This window comes from Xiphophorus maculatus, chromosome 7 (genome assembly GCF_002775205.1).
Source record: "Xiphophorus maculatus strain JP 163 A chromosome 7, X_maculatus-5.0-male, whole genome shotgun sequence".
NCBI lineage: Eukaryota > Metazoa > Chordata > Actinopteri > Cyprinodontiformes > Poeciliidae > Xiphophorus > Xiphophorus maculatus.
The window spans coordinates 29,822,544-29,840,769 of NC_036449.1; the positions used below are offsets into that span (position 1 = coordinate 29,822,544).

Genomic DNA, 18,226 nt, shown 5'->3' on the forward strand with positions numbered 1-18,226 from the left:
TCTTGGTGCAGCGCCCCCACAGGCCAGGAGGGGAACAGGTTTTTCACAGGGTTTGGTTGGTTTGACTCAGAGCAGAGAGAAAGAACCACAGCAGCTGGAGGTGGAGCAGATGATTAGGTTTTGGCCCAAATCAAATCAAATCCACCAGACTATCAGGTGTGAAAACAATCTAAAGCACAAAAATGAAATCTGGAAAGAGAAACTGCAGCATTTCTGATTCACACATTGATGATGTCCTTTTAATCAAACAGCCATTTTCCCCAGGCTGACCGACATTAGTTCATACAGCAAATTGTCTCCATTAATACCTGTAATAAAAAAATGATTCAATGCTGGAAAAAATACTCTCTTCGCACGCTGATGCACAAACATTAAGAGATTTTTATTCTGTGGCATAACTTTTATAAGCTAATAAAAGCCACAAAGTAAAAAATTATCCTGAGGAAGAGTTTGATTTGACCAGATTGAGTCCGTAGAGAAATTCACCTGAAAATGGAGCATTTTACAGTCTGACTGAACAACAGCTTCTTTATCTAACAAGAATAAATCAACGACGGATCAGTGATGCTATCAGGAGTAGAAACAGATTAATCTACAGAAAGAAAGCTTCTCACTTTCTGCCCCCGAGTCATTTTACTTTGTGAAAGCCAGGATGAATTTATTTTACTCAGTCAAATTTCATTGTAATATATTTTTGGAGAAACATTTAATAATTTTTGACCAGAACTGGTCCATTTCTGCACAATAGTTACTCAAAACAAAATCAATTAGTGAACATAATTTAAATCACAAAAGCAACTGAAAACAGTGATGTGAGCTTTATGGGCAGCCGCCCAGAGCGGCAGCAGGAGAGGGGCGCATCATAACCACATTTACAAATAAAACATTTCAATGTAATTTAAAGGTTTGTGTTGCTTTTCAGTGTAGACTGCAGCTGAGAGCGAGACGGCAGTGAAGACACCTGTGCTTTTAATACTCTTTGGTGAGAACTTTTCTGGTAATTCGCTAATGTGCTAACAGCCGAGCTAATTTTTTATTTAGCGCTTTTGTTTACTTTGAAAACACTTTGCTTCCCCTAAATGAATGTTTTCATAAATATTAAATTGCTCATTTATTTGGCTGTTTTGTAAAATTTCAGTTGAATAAAGTTTAACATGTGTTGAAGCTTCGGTTATCGACTGTCAACAATTAGACGATTATATTGATGCTCTTATTTTGAAGGGGGCGAAGCCAAACAAGAAACATAAAACGGACAGTAGAGGGCAAGATATAAACATAAGTACGACATTTAACAGCTTTATAGAACATGTAAATTATAATGTCAAAATTAAAGTGGTGCTTCAGGGTTGTAGACTTCCAAGAGCAGATACAGTTTAAATTGAAGTTAGCACGTTAGCATTAGCTTCAGCTAAATACAAGGTAGATGTAGTGCTTTAGAGCTAGCAGAGCTAATGTTTATTTAGCTAGTGGTGCCATAGCCATTCGTCTATCCATCGTCTGTACTAACTTGTTATTAAAAGGCTCTTAAAGTAATGGAAGAATGGAGGAGAAGAGCCTGAGAGCTAAAATACTTGTGTTTACTCAGCAGAGCTTTTAGTGTCTCTTAGTGTCTCTTAGTGTGGGGTTTGCATGTGTTGGTTCTCTCTGGGGACTCCGACTTCCTCTCAGTCTAAAACATGACTGCTAGCTTATCTGCTTGCTCTAAAATGTCCATAGTCGTGTGTGTGTGTGTGAGAAAAGTTGTTTTGTTTTTCACGGTGTTACGTATTTCAATCATAACAATTATAAAAGAAGAACTTCCATAAAACAGGGTTTCTGACCTCTTTAAAAACAAGCTCACTTTCTACAAATCCAAGCTTGAAGCTACATAATGGAGCCTTTCAAGTTTAGTAAATATAATCCAGTTTAGAGTACAAACAGGATTTGTGAAGTGTAGCTGGAACCGGGACGCTCCTTCTCAGAAACAACTTTTCCAATTTTCGGTTGATCTGCCAAACAGGATTGTGTGGCAGATTAAAGTAAACTCGGTGGAACCCGAACGTGGAGCCATGAACAACGCTGCCCACTTCCTTTAAAGCAAGTCGGAGGAAGGAAATAAAAACATGCACACATTTTCTTTCAGGTGTCTGCTGCATGGATTTATTAGCCTGTCCGTCTTTCTGTTTGTACTCAAATCCTTTGAGCAAGTTTGCGTGCCTGCACATGTCTATATATATGTTTTGACAATTTAATACTCGCAGCGGCGCTTCATCCCTCAGAAATATTTAAATCTGAGCCGACTGTCTCTGCAGAGCGCTGCGTTGGACTGATAGGACTAAGTCAGGAGATACCGGCTTCCTGTCAGAGCCCTGAAAGGGAGGAAGCTGCTGCTCCCTCCGACCACAGACTCCCAGATTACTCACAACCAAAAACGCTTTTACTCACACAAATGAGGCAATTTTCTCTTCCAGGCTGCGCTGTGGAAACCCTTCAGGCCGCATTAAAAATCTGTGTAATAATGAACAATAATGCTAAAATAAAACTGAACGCTTTTTACGCTTTGTTTGTTTGGAACATGGGGAGTTTAACTGGGTCGTTTAGGTCCGTTTATTGTTCATTAATCTCACGTTTTAGTCGTTTTAAAATAGGTTTATCTATTAATTGAATCTGGTTTTGAGTCCTAATCAGTGTGAACACAAATACTGAGGCCCTTTATTTACTTTAATGGTGTCGTTCTTTACGTTTTCAGATCCCTGAGGATAAAATGAAGGTTTGTGTTTGAAAGATTTCTATCATAAACAAACAGTTAATTCACTCATCTGAAAATTAAACACAAAGACGCGGTTACTGAAAGTTTAAATTTAGCTTTTGTCATTCTCAATGGCAGTTCTTGCATATTTTCGGCTCTACATCATTCAGAACAAAATATTTCCATTTTTTTTATCACCTGGATTGAACCTGAGGAGATTTTTATTCAGTTTGATGTTGAAAGTTTCACATTTGTTTCTTATTGGCACAAAATATTCCCAGTTTAGGATTATGTTTAAATTACATCAACTCCATGGAGAACAATCCAGCTGGAGAATTACAGGCGTCTTCAGCAAAGCAGGAAAGATTTTCACAGAAAAGATCTCAGCATTTTTCAGCAGCCATGTTTGATTCCATGCCACATCGTCGCCCAGCCAGTTCTGCTGAAATGAAATGAAATGAAATACCTCGGCGCTTTAACCGCCGTCTCCCGGTTTATCTGATAAGAAGAGGCCACTTCACTTCTGTTGTTGGATTGTGCTTCCAAATCTTCGTTTAATCAGATTAGAGGGTTTAGCTCCTTGTGGTCTGAGACACGTTTATGTCTCGTTTGGCAAAAGTTCATCAAGCTTTACTGTTTCTTTGGTCAGAAGTTTACAAACATTCATCGTGTTTATGATCATAAGATTCATTCAGAGCTTTAAATTGGTCTTTTTTAAAAACTAAAATCTGGTGCACGTTTGAATTTATAGCAGATTTTTGTCTTTTCCACAGAAAGTTGCCATTTGTTAAATCACACAGTAAAAATTAGTTTTGGATCTTTCAGCCTGCCAAAACAAAAAGGGTGTTTGTTTTTAGAAGTCATATTTTCACTGTTATTCATACACTGCTGAGCAAAACAAACTAAAGTTTACAAACTAATTATTTAGCTAGCAAATGAAATATTTATTTTCCAAACAAAATATTAATTTTTCAAACAAAATAATTAGCTTGGACTTAAATATTTAGCTAGCAAGCTATTTACTAGCTGTTTAACTAGCTACGTATTTAGTTAGCAAGCGATTTATAAACTAACAGAAGTAAACAGAAGCTAAGAAGGCTAGTTAGCAGGCTAGCTTGGTAACTAAATAGTTTACACCCCAACTAGTTCTGATTAAATCTCTGTTAGCAGGTTTCACCTGAACTACACACCGTTTGGGTTTGTTACATTCTTGATGCTTATTGACCAATTTTCTTGTAAGAATTGGTGGATTTTAAATAAACTTTCTGGTTTTCTGGGTCGGACTCCCTAAATCTCAACAGTGTTGAGGTTGAACTTTGACCCTTGAAGGAAGTCTTGGATGTATTTTCAGGTTTTGAACCCAGTTCTTGCTTTAACCCAGCAGGATATTCCATCATAACCGCCTTGTACGTTTACACACCAACAAGCTTTTAATCCAACTATAACGTCAGAGGTGTTTTTGTGACAACTCGGTTGCTAGGCAACCGTCTGAATGAGTTATGGCGTGTTTGTGGATGTTTGATGGGCTTCCTAACCTCAGTGCGTTAATTCCCCAGTAAGTAACGCAAGGAGAGCGTGAGGTCAGGGGTCAGGCTTTCATTTCACAGCTCATGTTATAGATCGTGCTTTACGTCAAAACTGACATAAATGTTTACATTTAATAGTTTCTTAACTTGTTTTAATGAAAATCCTCATTCTTTGCACAAAAAGTAAAACTTTTATGAAGCAAAAATACCATGAAGATATTTTGTAAGCTAGAAGGTATCATTTCTAGTAGTGTAGTCTGTCTAATTAGGAACTAATGGATGAAATAATCATGAATTAACTATCAGTTGTTCAAGTGAAACTGTAAGCAACGTTTAAAACTGAAAAGTTGAGGTGCGACCCGATTAGCTCAGGCTAGCATTCAACATTTAAAACAAGAGAAAGAAAATTCAGGAAAAACTACTGAAGGATCAGAAATGTGAATTTAAGTAAATATTTTGATTTTGTTTGGCTCCTTTTGGTGTAAAAATTCATAATTAAAAAATATTTAAGCAAACTTTCACACAAGATAATTAGAAGCTGCAATATTTCTGCTTAAATTGTGGAATCAGTCATCTGATCGTCTTACTGAGCTCTTATATTTATGAACCTTTGTGCTCTGACTGATTTTGTTCCTGTAATAAAACTCCTTAATAATCCTCCTCATAATAACAACCAACCAGCAGGTGAGCCGGGGCTGCATGAGGGCGTTCAGACGATGTCGAGGGCATCTGGAAACACTCGGCGCTCTCTGGGGGAAACTCATTTAATTTGGGCTCCACTGTGTTCATCTACATTGTTCATCTTTATGGGATTATCCATCATTCACAAGCCCACCCATTTGATTTCTGCAATACATCTCTGAAAATGCAGTCATGAAGAAAAATGTTTTATTGGAAATGAAATTAGATTCTGCGCCACGTCGTTTATTATCTGGTGAAAACGTACAGCAGGTTGAATGAATTGTCCTACTTAACATCATGGCTGAAAACAGGAAGGTTGAGATTCTCTGAGTTTTGTTTTGTTGGTTGTTCTTATGAATCCACATGTGAACCACTGGAAGAGTTTTTATCATAAATTATGTTCATGTTGTCTGGCTGAGAAAGACACGTTTCTATTTGAGGAAGTTCTGATGTAAAATGGATTTTAATCAAATTCTGTCATCAAACCAGACATATAATCACTGCTAGCTAAAAAGTTAGCTGCGCTAACCTTAAAGTACTAGGCATAAACATTAGCTTTGCTAATGCTACAGAATGACACTAACACTGGATTTAGCAGAAGCTAATGCTAAACTGTTACAAAAACAAACTATCTAGCAGAAGCTAATGCTAAACCACATGACCAATGCTGCATCTAGTGGAAGCTAATGCTAAAGTGCTAACTTTGACTCACATCGTTTCTGCCCTTGAAAGACTACAACCCTCAAGCACCAGTTTAATTGTGTTTCTTGTTTGAAATGAAATTATTGGAGGAAAAAAGAAAATCTAAGGTGAGGAAATGGAACTACTGAGTTATTGTCCCCTTCAAAATAAGAGCATGACGTCTACTTGTAAAATTCTTTAGTCAAAAATCTAATTTTATTTGACTGAACGTTTACAAAACAGCAAATTTATCCAGGACAATAAATTTTAGGCGAAGCTAAATGTTTTAAAAGTTAGCTAAAGCACTAAACAAAAATTAGCTCCACTTTTAGCAGAAGTTTGTCCACTAATGCTAATTAATGAAGACGATGAAAGCAGGTCTGGACCAGAGTTCTGTGAAAGTCAAAGGTGTTAAAGCCGTCATGGCGTTTTTAAATGTAATGTGTTTAAGACGGAGCAGCAGGTAAGATTAATTAGACATTATTGTTCATCTAATTTCCGCCTGGAGCAATGTCATTCACTTCGCTTCCTGAACCCAGTTTCCCAGTATGAAACGGCTGGTTTCACGCTGCCTGCACCAGTTGAAGGCTTCATTCAGACAGAAAGGGATGTTAGGTTTGGACAGAACAGATGAGGGATAAATCCATGAAGAAATATTTTTATTTGCTGGACACAATGAAGCAGAACAGGTTCGTTTATTCCTAATGGATTATTAATGACTTGGTATTTTTATGTTTGTGTGTGTGAAGCTGCTATCACCTGATTTGGACATAAACTCTGCACATACAGCAGAAAGCAAACAGAGCATCATCTATATTGTATGCAGAGCCTCAGTGGGAAGAGCTGCAGCGGAGAACGTATCTGTGACCTGCAGACACCGAGCAGCACAAACATCATCAGACAGAGAGGCACAGAATGGCTGCAGCATCAGCTCCGTGTGTCGGTGTCGGTATTGACCCGGGCACAAATTGCAAATGTGTTATCAGTAAATCATCACCTCGTCTCCTGGCATAAACATACAAGCATTCAGTTTCATATTTCATTAGTGTTTGTTCTGTTAGCTGGTAGCTACTGGAAAGCATCAACTCCTGAACATTTTTAATTTGGTGATAACTTATTCGGTTCAGCCGAGATGGATCCTGAATCTGTTGGTTCGTATTGATTTTATTCGATGTAGCAACGACATGAAATGAGTGTCAGGCCGATCAAACCTGATCAATACAGTTGATTTGTTCAAAGATGAATTATTAACTTTTCCATGGAGGTAAAACCTGAACTAACAGGATAATATAGAGATTTATTCTCCTTTTAAATATAAACAATGTGTTTTTAAACCCACAGAGTCGTTTGGTAATGTGCTAACAGCGGACCTAGCTTTTCCTTTAGCGCTTTAGTTAACTTTAACAACACTTAGCATAAACCGTATAGGTAGGTGTTAGTGACAAATTTGACCCTATATATACACATTTTATGTCATTAACACATAATGGGTGCCATCATGGTTGAGCTTAGCGAGCTAGCATGTTTAGCTGTGGCAGAGCTAACGTTTATGATTAGCGCATCAGGGTAATTTAAGGAATTTTAGGATCTATTTCTCATTTTTTATAATTTCAGTTAAATTAGAATCAGAAACAGAAGAAAAAGTTTTAACATTCTTTTTTCTCCGGGTTTGAATTTCTGGGTTTTCTTCACTTCGGTTTTAACCCGGTTTGGTCGAGCAACTGAACATGAATTAACGGAAATCCAGCAGAGCTTCACTCAGAAAAGATACAATTAATGTACTGTGGGATCCAACACATTAAATTATATATATAGTTACATTAAAAGGAATCTAATTAGCAAGAGATCTTCTTCGTCTCTTTGAAATCTTTCATCCTTCATGGATTTTGACAGAATAATAAATTCTTCATCCTGAGGATTGAGATGACAATGAAACTCCTCTTCAGCTGAGCTGGAAGGGATCTGTTGTCCAGAAAAGTCAAAATTCAAACTTTGGTTGATTTACATGAATGGAAAGTGAAGAGCAGTAAGTCAACATCAGAGCTTCACAAGCTGACATGCCACCCAGATTATCCGCCCCAGCCTGAGGTTCCTCATAATCTGCTCAAACTTTCTGCTCAGAACGCTAAAAACATGACAATCAGCCCATCGGCTCCAACATTCAACCACATCCTGGTTTCTCTACGAGTCGCGTGTCAAACGTTGTGACGTCACGAGTCGTGATTCATCGCCTGCATGACCTCACGTCCTGACCAGTGGCTCGCCAGCGCGTCAAACTGGGACATAGTCTGGGAGCTCAGGAGATATTTTAGGATTAAAGGCGCCGTTTGCAAAGTTGGAGCTGCGTGGAAGGTAAATATTTTCTAAATCTTTGAAAATGACCTCACAGGATTGTTTTAATGTCCTTATTGTCTTGGTAAGTTAATGTTTACTGTATTAGCTCCGGTCGCCGCCGCTGCAGGACTTCATGCATATCTTTATTTCAGGAACTGGAGCAGAATGATTTCCTTCTACAGACGGGTTACATGTTGACGTTTCACCCAGAAAACATTCATGTTCATTAAAACTGTGAGCTAAAATAGAATATTTGTATAATTATTTGACATTTAGTTAGTATTTTTCCACTAAATATGATGAGAAATGTTGGGTTTGTGATTTGTTTCTATGACTGTCACGTTGCATATCTTAAGGACAGATTTTATTTCCAATGTTTCAGAAATTTGGAAATAAATACGTTTTATTATTATTGTGGCATCGCGAGGTAGCAGATGAAGCAAACAGAATCTCCACCGTGTTTAAGAAGTTTTTATTCTGATTTCTGGTTCAATGGAGGAAAATCAGACACCAAGAAGCTAAAACCCTCCAAGCTAACGCCGCGGCAGGAGAACAATGACAGCAGGACTGTTGGTTTCAGCTGGGATGTTAATCGGGTCGACTGATTGGACATGGCAGGTTTCAGCCTGGTAGTAGGTCATGGAGACGCAAAGAGTCGGGGGCAGAAGAAAAAAATCCTGCTTCAGACCCAAAACTGCTCCAGAAAAACCCTCATCATCATCATCATCATCATCATCATCATCATCATCACACGCAGATGGAGATTCGTTTCCTCAAGCTAGTCGCCGTTTCGATACGACGGCGTTCTGGGGCCTTCGTAGAAAAGGAAAACAAAGGAAGAGTAAATGTTCTCCAAAAATCCCAGAAATATTTAGATTAATTTCACAGATAATCCAGAAAAACCTAAGAAATTATCTGATGTTAAAAAAGCTCAGTTTTAGGATTAATTTCACATATTTTCCAGAAAAATTTGGGAAATTCATCAAGTTGTAATTTTATGAGAAAAACAAATTTCACAAAGGAACACATTTTCTTTTTTTAACCCCTCCAGGGTCTTTTGTGGCTCTAGTGTCTCTTATACAAAAGTAGGCTGACAGGAAGAGGGGAGACATGCGGCAAATGCTGCCGGGTCCGGGAGTCGAACCCGTCCGGCCGGGTCCAGGACCCAAGGCCTGTTTGAGGAGAACCTTTTATCCAGTAATCACAGAAACTCTTTCTAACTTCCTCCTGATCCCAGCAAAACATGCAGAAACTCTTGGATTTGTTTCAAAAACACCAACATTCATAAAACAAGCTGTGAATTGACAGATTCTCTTGTTAACACTTTTGGTTGAGGCTCCACATTTTCAGAAAAGCACCAAAATCAAACCTGACACATTTATTTAAAGTCGTTTTTACCTTTCCCAGCACCGTTGTTCACATGTTTCTAATTACTTTGGTGCTTCAGACATCAAATAATCATCAAACTATTTAAGAAAATCACACAAGCCAACATGAAATTAAACTCGTTTTGTCCACATCAGTTCTGGTTTCACTGCTGATTTGCATGGCTGCAAGAAACGCAAAATTAGATTCACAAAAATGATTTTTATTTCCTTAAGTCTTCTTTACACATGGATTACTGTTCCTTTAAATACATCGATTATTCTCTGATTGTAGATTGATTACTTTTTTCTCAAAATAAACCGTATATAGAAATGTTTCCTGCTCCAAACTCTGGTTCATCCTTGGATAAAAGCCTGATATACATAAAGGATGTGAAACGTTGGAATAAAACAGTTTCAGGTTCACATGTTTATTTCATGAACTACAAACTGACTTTATGCTTCTCTTTCAAGGAGCTGAATAACTGAGATGAATTTCCTTCCAGGGCGTCTCTACCTTTTCTAGAGTTGAGTGCTGGAGGTCACCACCACCCACCCAGCCACTTCCTGTGAATCTGAATAGTGCGTCCTTGTCTTAGAGCCACCTGCATAATTGCTTCTGTCACCATTATTCCCCAGAAAACGTGTGCAGGTCGTGTTTTAAAGAACCGACTGTCAAATCAGCCCTTGATGCAAAGCTGCAACATTTACTGTCCGACAGGAAGTGGGTTTTTAAAGTGGCCTCACTTTAAGCATTAATGTTAGTTTATTCTGAGGACGTCCCATTAAACATACAGAAAACTTTCACTCATTCAGATCCAATCTTGTTCTTTATCTCTGGAAGTTTTTTTTAACTGCAGGTGAAGCAGAACAATAAAGAAAAAACGGTCCGGAGAGGAGAGACCAGAGGTTTTCCTCCTTTTTTAAAATCTTACTTCAGAGTTTCACGTTTGCACTTTGATGACCACTGAAGCTGATTTCTAGTTATTTGTGATTTTGAGAAACAACCACGATGTTGACGATGCTTCCTGCCGGTCTGAGCTGATCTTTCTAAACATGCAGCATCGTTTCCTAACCTTGTAAAGAAGATGAGTCTCAGTCGGTCGGGTTCTGGAGGTGGAACATCCTGGGAAATGGTTCTGGAGCGTTCCTGGAACTGGCTGGAGGGAGTTAAAGTCTCTGCCTCTTTTTCTCCTGGAAAAGCTTCAAAACATCCCAGGATGATCTGGAGAGTCTAACAGGCTGCAGGGATTTCTGAGTTTCACATTGCAGAAGTGGACAGAAACGGGTGATAATGTGGAGAAATGAGTCCATTTTGGACAGGAGACAGATGCATAAATCCTTTATCATTATCACTGTTGGACAACTTCTACCAGGAAAATGAAAACTTGACAATCCAGTCTGAAGCGACTGGAGTCCCTGTTATTATCCACAGAGCTGCTGCATAAATCGTTACGCCAAACAATGGATCTTTGTCTCTTTTCTGGAAGAATATTGCTGCTTTTTGTTTCAGAGCGCCACATAAAAGCCGCATGGAAATGAAAATTATAACCTGTAGCTCAAAGCTGCGGCGCTGCAATAAAAGCAGAAAACAGCAGAGAAAAGCCGGCAGCAGGAGGAGGGAGGCGGTTATATCGACTCCCAGCGAAGGGAACTAAACTCAGAGACGATCAGATCCCTGGGAGACTTTAACACATGGAGGAATTCCTCCTTAAATCACTTACAAATACCGTTCTGATTAGTCATATTGTGTCAATAATGACAGTAGAAATCATTTAGCTTGTTCTCAAGTCAAAACATTCAATTTAATTTCCTTTATTTGATTAGAACAGTTAACTTTAATCAACATTACCACAATTCATGGCAGCGTAAAGATGCAGGAATTATCACAATTAAATTTCATCCTTTATCTGAAGACAGGGTGTCCAAAGTGCGGCACGGGGGCCATTTGTGGCCCATTTTACTGAGTTTCTGTGGCCCCCAACAGCAGTTTGAGAATGATATCATCCAAACTGACTTTTTATTTTTAAATCACGGTGAAATTATTACCAATATCATTTTATCATAGTGGAAAAATTTAGGTACAACACAAAGTGTTTGTCTTGTTTATGACTAAACTTCAATAATAAGCAGAACCACAGAGGTTTTACTGACTTTACTGAAGTTTGGACAAGCAAGCACAAAAACCAAAACATGTAGAGAAGAAATAAATATAACAACAGGATGCATCTGCAGTAAGCAGTGGAAGACGTAATGAATGGTTTGCTTTCAACCAAAGCTTTTTAAAAATGTTGTCCTGATCCAAACGTTTCCAGCTCTCGGAGCGTTGATGTGTGTTTCTGTCGTTGGCTTCAACAGGTGACTGGCTGGCTGGAATATCACTGCTCTCCATCTTCCTCTGTCCAAGGGCAGAAACTGTCCCACTGCCCCGCCCAGCATGGAGAACACCAAGGTCCAGTCAGAGGGCGGGCTGAATGTCACCCTGACCATCCGCCTCCTCATGCACGGAAAAGTAAGAAAAACCTGGATGTGGCGACTGCAGCGCTTCAGATCTCAGACTTTTATTTAAAATAAAGAGCAGCACCTTCACACATTGAGCTTTTTGGGTTAATGTCAGGATTTTAATAGATGAACCACCACTCATATTTACAGATTTAAGTTCTGTAAAAACAAGTTGGTGCCACAAAACTACCAAACATTTTGAGAACATGTAGCGCACAAATCTTCCCTTAAATTATTAAAATCTCAAGCAATAATGAACTTTTAACAACGTGAAGTTTGAGGTCTTTTGTTGAAGTTTTAGTTATCAACTGATAAGATTTCTGAAAGTAGTTAGATTTTAGTTTTCATGCTCTTATTTTGAAGTGAGTAAATTACAGAGCAGTTCCGTTTCCTGTCAAGTTCTCTCTTTTTTTTTCAATAAGTTTATTTAAAACAAGAAACATGCAGGAACAAAGTAAAATATGGACAGTAGAGAACAAAATACATAAATATAATATGTATTTGATACATATTGGGCCTGTCCAGGGTGACCAGAACCTCCCGACCCACTAGGGACAAGAGTGATAGAAAATGGATGGATGGATTTTATACATATTGTGCTTATGTACATGTAAATTATGTCAAATTGAAGCTGGAGGGTCGTAGTCTGTCAAGGTAGGTAGCATTTTAGCATTAGCTTCTGCTAAATTCCATGTTAGCATAGCATTTAGCATTAGCTTCCACTAGGACTGTGCTGGTGCATTGCTTTAGTGTTGGTGCATTATGCTTAGTGCTTTAGGGTTAGCAGAGCTAGCGGTTTAGTTAGCTAACCCCACCAGTGGTAATTACTGATTGAATGAACTCTATAAAGATGTTTTTGGTTTTTTTTTCAGGAAGTGGGAAGTATAATCGGTAAGGTGCGTATGCTTGTTTATGTATAAAAAATATATAATTTCTTAAACATTAATTGATACTCTAATGTTTTGTATTTGGTTTATTTTGAACAGAAAGGAGAAACTGTGAAGAAAATGCGTGAAGAGGTGAGATCCTGCAGTAAGAATCAACATTTATTGAATCAAACATTAGAAATCTAATTAAAGATGCAAGAAAACTCAGGCTGACCAAACCTGTTAGCTTTGAACTAGAACAACTTATGAAGTGGTAGCAGATATTTATTTATATACATAAAACTAAAACAGGGTTCTCTGCTTTACCTTTTCTGCTTTGATATTTTATAATTACTGACAGAATATGACTGACTACCTGAGAAGCTTTGAATACGGTGGCCATTAATGGCCAATATTCAAGCTAAATATAAAAACATTTCCTATGCCGTTTCTTTCAGAGCGGAGCAAGAATCAACATTTCAGAGGGAAACTGTCCAGAGAGGATCGTCACCATCACTGGACCTACAGACACCATTTTCAAGGCTTTTGCTATGATTGCCTATAAATTTGAGGAGGTACGAATCTTCTACACCAGGGGTCCCCAAGTCCAGTCCTCAAGGGCTGCAACCTTTAAATGAATCTCTGTTGAAACACACCTGGATCAAATAAACTTCTCATGACCAGCCTATTGCAGAGCTGATTGGATGCTGGTGAGCGAATCCAGACATTTTGGAGCAGAGATGCATCTAAAAGTTGCAGGACGGCTCTTGAGGACTGGACTTGGACCGTGTTCTACACTGTTGGTGTAAAACTCTTTCAGATCCATCAGTCAGGTGTTTGTTAGGATGTCATCAGTATATTTCAGTAGAGAGTAACTAGATTCTTCTCTTGTTTCTTGAAGACCTTCCAGTCAAAATGGTGGAGTGTAGTGGCCTACCCAAAGTACAACCTGTTGTAGGAAACTCGGCCAAACTCTCCGTCCTTTTCCAGTTTCTGTAGACATACTGGGACCTTCTCCTTGTAGGCGCTTGTTGGATCCATTTGCTGTGCAAACCAGTAATTCAGAGGTTTTCTTTCGATACTAAAATTTGTTGAAGACCATTGTGCATCTCCTCTTGATTACTGGCAAAATAGTGACGGTTTAACAGTTGAGTGATGATATTGTCGTCCTTTCATGGGTTTGGATGTTAAAAGGAGAAGGTTGCTCTGCCTCTATAATGTTCTTATGACTGACTGTCTGGCAGCTGTAACATCTACCAGTGATTCCTGTGAGAACTTCCACACTGATTCCTCACTTACTGGTCTCGACTGTCCAGACCGGAAGTCTCTTAGATCTTGACACCTTTGTCTTTTTCAATGAACCTGGAAACTTGTTCAATGTCGGAGGAAGGAAGAAGTGTGGAAAGCTACTGGTGCATTTGGACAACACCGTCTTAAAGTCCCTCGTTGGATTGACCCCGTCAGGTTCTCTTGAAGTAACTTGTTCTGAGCTTTGAAAAGGTTCCGGTTTGATTGATGGTCTTTAATTGTAGATCGGAATTGGATTCTTAACATCTTCTCACCGTCCTGCACCGTTCCTGATCCTTCTTCCCAACGAAGGATCAAATAAGGACGTTAGGAAACATCCTAAGGTCTTTCTTTGGTCCTTTGTTCTCAGGTGAGGTACAGATTCTCATAAGACTCGACAACTGAGTACTGAAGTAGAAGAAAACTTACCATCTCCTCTTGTTTTGTGATTGATTGGGTTTGTTACCATACAACCCCTGGCAAAAAGTATGGACTCACCAGTCTTGGATGAGCACTCATTCAGACATTTCATGCTGTAAAACAAACTCAGATCAAAAACATGATACAATATTAAGGTCGTTCCAAAGTGCAACTTGTTGGCCTTCAGGAACACTCAAAGAAATGAAGAGAAAACATTGTGGAAGTCAGTGAATGATACTTTAATTGACCAAACACAGGGAAATAAATATGGAATCACTCAATTCTGAGGAAAAAAGTATGGAATCATGAAAAACGCATAAACAAAAGACCATTCAAAATACATCACTAGTATTTAGTTGCACCACCTTTGGCTTTTATAACAGCTTTCAGTCTGTGAGGCATGGACTTGATGAGTGACAAACAGTATTCTGCATCAATTTGGTGCCAACTCTCTTTGATAGCAGTTGCCAGATCAGCTTTGCTGGTTGGACCCTTCTTGTGGACCATTTTTTTCAATCTCCACCACAGGTTTTCAATTGGGTTGAGATCTGGACTATTTGCAGGCCATGACATCGACTGAATGTGTCTTTCTTCAAGGAATGCCTTCACTGTTTTTGCCCGATGGCACGATGCATTGTCATCTTGGAAGATTACTTCATCATCACCAAACATCTGTTCAATTGAAGGGATGAGAAAACTGTCCAAAATGTCAATGTAAACTTGTGCATTGATAGAAGAATTAACCACAGTCATCTCCCCAGTGCCTTTGCCTGACATGCAGCCCCATATCATCAAGGACTGTGGAAATTTGGTTGTTTTCTTCAGGCAGGCCTCTTCATAAATCTCACTGGAACGGCACCAAACAAAAGTTCCAGCATCATCACCTTGTCCAATGCAGATTCTTGACTCATCACTGAAGACAACTTTCATCCAGTCATCCACAGTCCATGATTGCCTCTCCTTAGCCCATTGGAGTCTCGTTCTTTTATGTTTAGGTGTCAATGCTGGTTTTCGTTTAGCTTTCCTGTATTGAAATCCCATCTCCTTTAGGCGATTTCTTACGGTTCGGTCACATACATTGACTCCAACTTCCTCCCATTTATGCTTCATCTGTTTAGTTGTACTCTTTCGGTTTTCAAGACAAATGGCCTTAAGTTGTTTGTCTTGACGCTTTGATGTCTTTCTTCGTCTACCAGTACGCTTGGCTTTAACAACCATTCCATGCTGTTTGTATTTGGTCCATATCTTGGATACAGCTGACTGTGAACAGCCCACATCTTTAGCAACCATGCGTGAAGGGTTACCTTCCTCAAGAAGTTTCACAATCCTCTCTTTTGTTTCAAGGGACATTTCTCTTGTTGGAGCCATGGTTCTCACCACTCCACTTCGTCCAGCAGCCCTCCAAGGTGTCATGACTGCAGGTGTTTTGAACTGCACACTAACGGGCACATCTAATCTGGGGCAGGTGTCCATTTAGGGAAAGGAAATAGACTGGGTGTGTCCTTTTTTTTCTACCTCCAATTTGAGTGATTCCACACTTTTTTCCTCAGAATTGAGTGATTCCATATTTATTTCCCTGTGCTTGGTCAATAAAAGTATCATTCACTGACTCCCACAATAGTTTCTCTTCATTTCTTTGAGTGTTCCTGAAAGCCAACAAGTTGCACTTTGGAACGACCTTAATATTGTATCATGTTTTTGATCTGAGTTTGTTTTACAGCATGAAATGTCTGAATGAGTGCTCATCCAAGACTGGTGAGTCCATACTTTTTGCCAGGGGTTGTAGTTAACATTTTGATGAGGCCATTCCAAGCATTCAGTCTCCCAAAGATAACAGAAGTCATTGTCATTTCCTGGTTGACTGAGAATCTAGACCAGTCACCATTTCAAATGATTTAGATTTTTCAAATTTTGAGCTCAATATCCGACTCAGAAACATTTGGTTTTGCTTATTTTTAATTCAAACATATAAAACCAATTTTAGAAAGTGTTTATTACAGCCCAGATATCAGCAAAGAAGTTTAATTAGTTACCTTCCTGCTTTCCTCTCCTCTGATCTTATCCAACACTGAGCAATGTGTCTGCGGACACAAAGTTGTGCGTCGTTAATCATTTGTGTGAAGCTTTCAAACCAAACGCCACAGTTCCCCCTTAACAAGCACAGAAAAATTTAAAAAGTTCTTCTCTAATATTCTGTACATTTTTCTGTCGATTTGCTTTGCATAGACGGTTCCTGCTAATGCAATTAAACATCCTGAACGTTTGAGGCCACATTATTCCTGCGGTGAATGATGATCCGTTTGTTTCAGGACATAATCAATTCGATGAGTAACAGTCCAGCCACCAGCAAGCCGCCCGTCACCTTGAGGCTCGTTGTGCCAGCCAGTCAGTGCGGCTCTCTCATCGGGAAGGGAGGCTCCAAAATCAAAGAGATGAGAGAGGTAAGCCACCTGAAGTTCACCTGATAAATCACTCAGCAACAAACATGTTGGCCAAGAAACTTTTGCAATTAATTGTTAAAGTTGTGGACAACATGCGGCATGTCCAGTTCATTTAAACTCTAAACAAGCCAAACAGTGATGGGCTAAAAAGCTAGCTGCGCTAACCGCTCTGCTAATGCTAAGGCGCTTTATCGGCATGGTATTTAGTGGAAGCTAATGCTAAACGGCGTGAGGGAGGAAAACTTTAATCCAGCCGTCAAATTTTATTCAACTGAAAGTTTACAAAACAGCCAATTAAATTATTGTTTTTTAAATTTATCCTGGACCAGGAGTACTTTCTATTTTGTCTTTAAAGTAACCGACCGCAAATATCCTGTAGCTCCTGCATTTTAGTTTGCAGTGATATTAATAAGCTGTATAGAGTCAGTGCAGAAAAACTCTGTGATTTTTTTTACTGTAAAATCAGCTACAGTTATTCCCAGGCCCCTAATCAATAAGATACTGCATAACCCAATAAAAAGGTTTAGCGTGATTCTGTGACCCTTCGATGTCACAGCCTTGTGCATTTATTTCTTAAAAATGTATTTTTATGTCTCGTAGAAATGACAAAAAGACTCAGGAGGAAAGAAAACTGAAAGGTGTAAACACTAACATGAGATATGTTTGGTATCAGAGGAGGCAGCGGCGGCTAATTCTGCTGTTACAGCATCAAACTCCTCTCATTTGGGACGTTGTCCACGGAGGCCAAAATAAGAGTGTTCCTACTGTATACAGACATTTTATTGCAGTTTTGCAAAATACATCAATTTATGGTTACAGCCATGAAAACCACCACATCCTAGCGTAAAAAACCTTTAAAAAATCTGAGTTTTGTCCAAATTTGTTCATTCAGCTGGTTGTTATCCCATCTTCTGTGATTTTATAGCCAATAATTTTATAGCTGACTGTAGTAAACCTTGACCAATGTGTATCGCTGTAACCAATAGGAAAATATGACTGCAGTAGCCACTCTTCAACCCAAAGAGGGCAGCACTGAGGCAGTTTTAGGCTAATGTTACAGAATTTTAAAAAATTACAGAAGAATATCATAATTTGCACAGAAACATGAGGATAGATCCCTTAAGGAACCATTTCTACAGCTCATCTGCGAAACAAAAGGTGATTCGGGGTTTAGTTTCGCTACATAACATCATCTTTACTTTGGATTTGGTTGTAAGTAGATGAGAAAGTCGATTGCCATGTGAAGGTGAGGCCCAGACACAGAAATGTGTCCGTGTTACTGTGGCTGAAGACACCAGACAACCTTCAGAGGACGATGTGTCGGCCATGTTGTCGTCACGGCGGAGGTCCAGCTGGTCATCCTGAGACGTGTGAACAGTTTCTGAGACACGGAGAA

General features: G+C 39.0%; 1 protein-coding gene across 4 annotated transcripts in view; it reads left to right on the forward strand.

The window, feature by feature from the left end:
• The window catches only part of LOC102221261 (poly(rC)-binding protein 3), a 62,185-nt gene that overhangs the window by 26,334 nt on the left and 17,625 nt on the right, over window positions 1-18,226 (forward strand). For all 4 annotated transcript variants that reach the window (XM_023337614.1, XM_023337613.1, XM_023337612.1 and 1 more), the window contains exons 6-10: window positions 11,673-11,826; window positions 12,689-12,712; window positions 12,803-12,835; window positions 13,141-13,257; window positions 16,699-16,830. In XM_023337614.1, coding sequence (XP_023193382.1) covers window positions 11,752-11,826; window positions 12,689-12,712; window positions 12,803-12,835; window positions 13,141-13,257; window positions 16,699-16,830 — 381 coding nt within the window. In that variant the 5' untranslated portion in view covers window positions 11,673-11,751. The remainder of the gene's footprint in view (window positions 1-11,672; window positions 11,827-12,688; window positions 12,713-12,802; window positions 12,836-13,140; window positions 13,258-16,698; window positions 16,831-18,226) is intronic.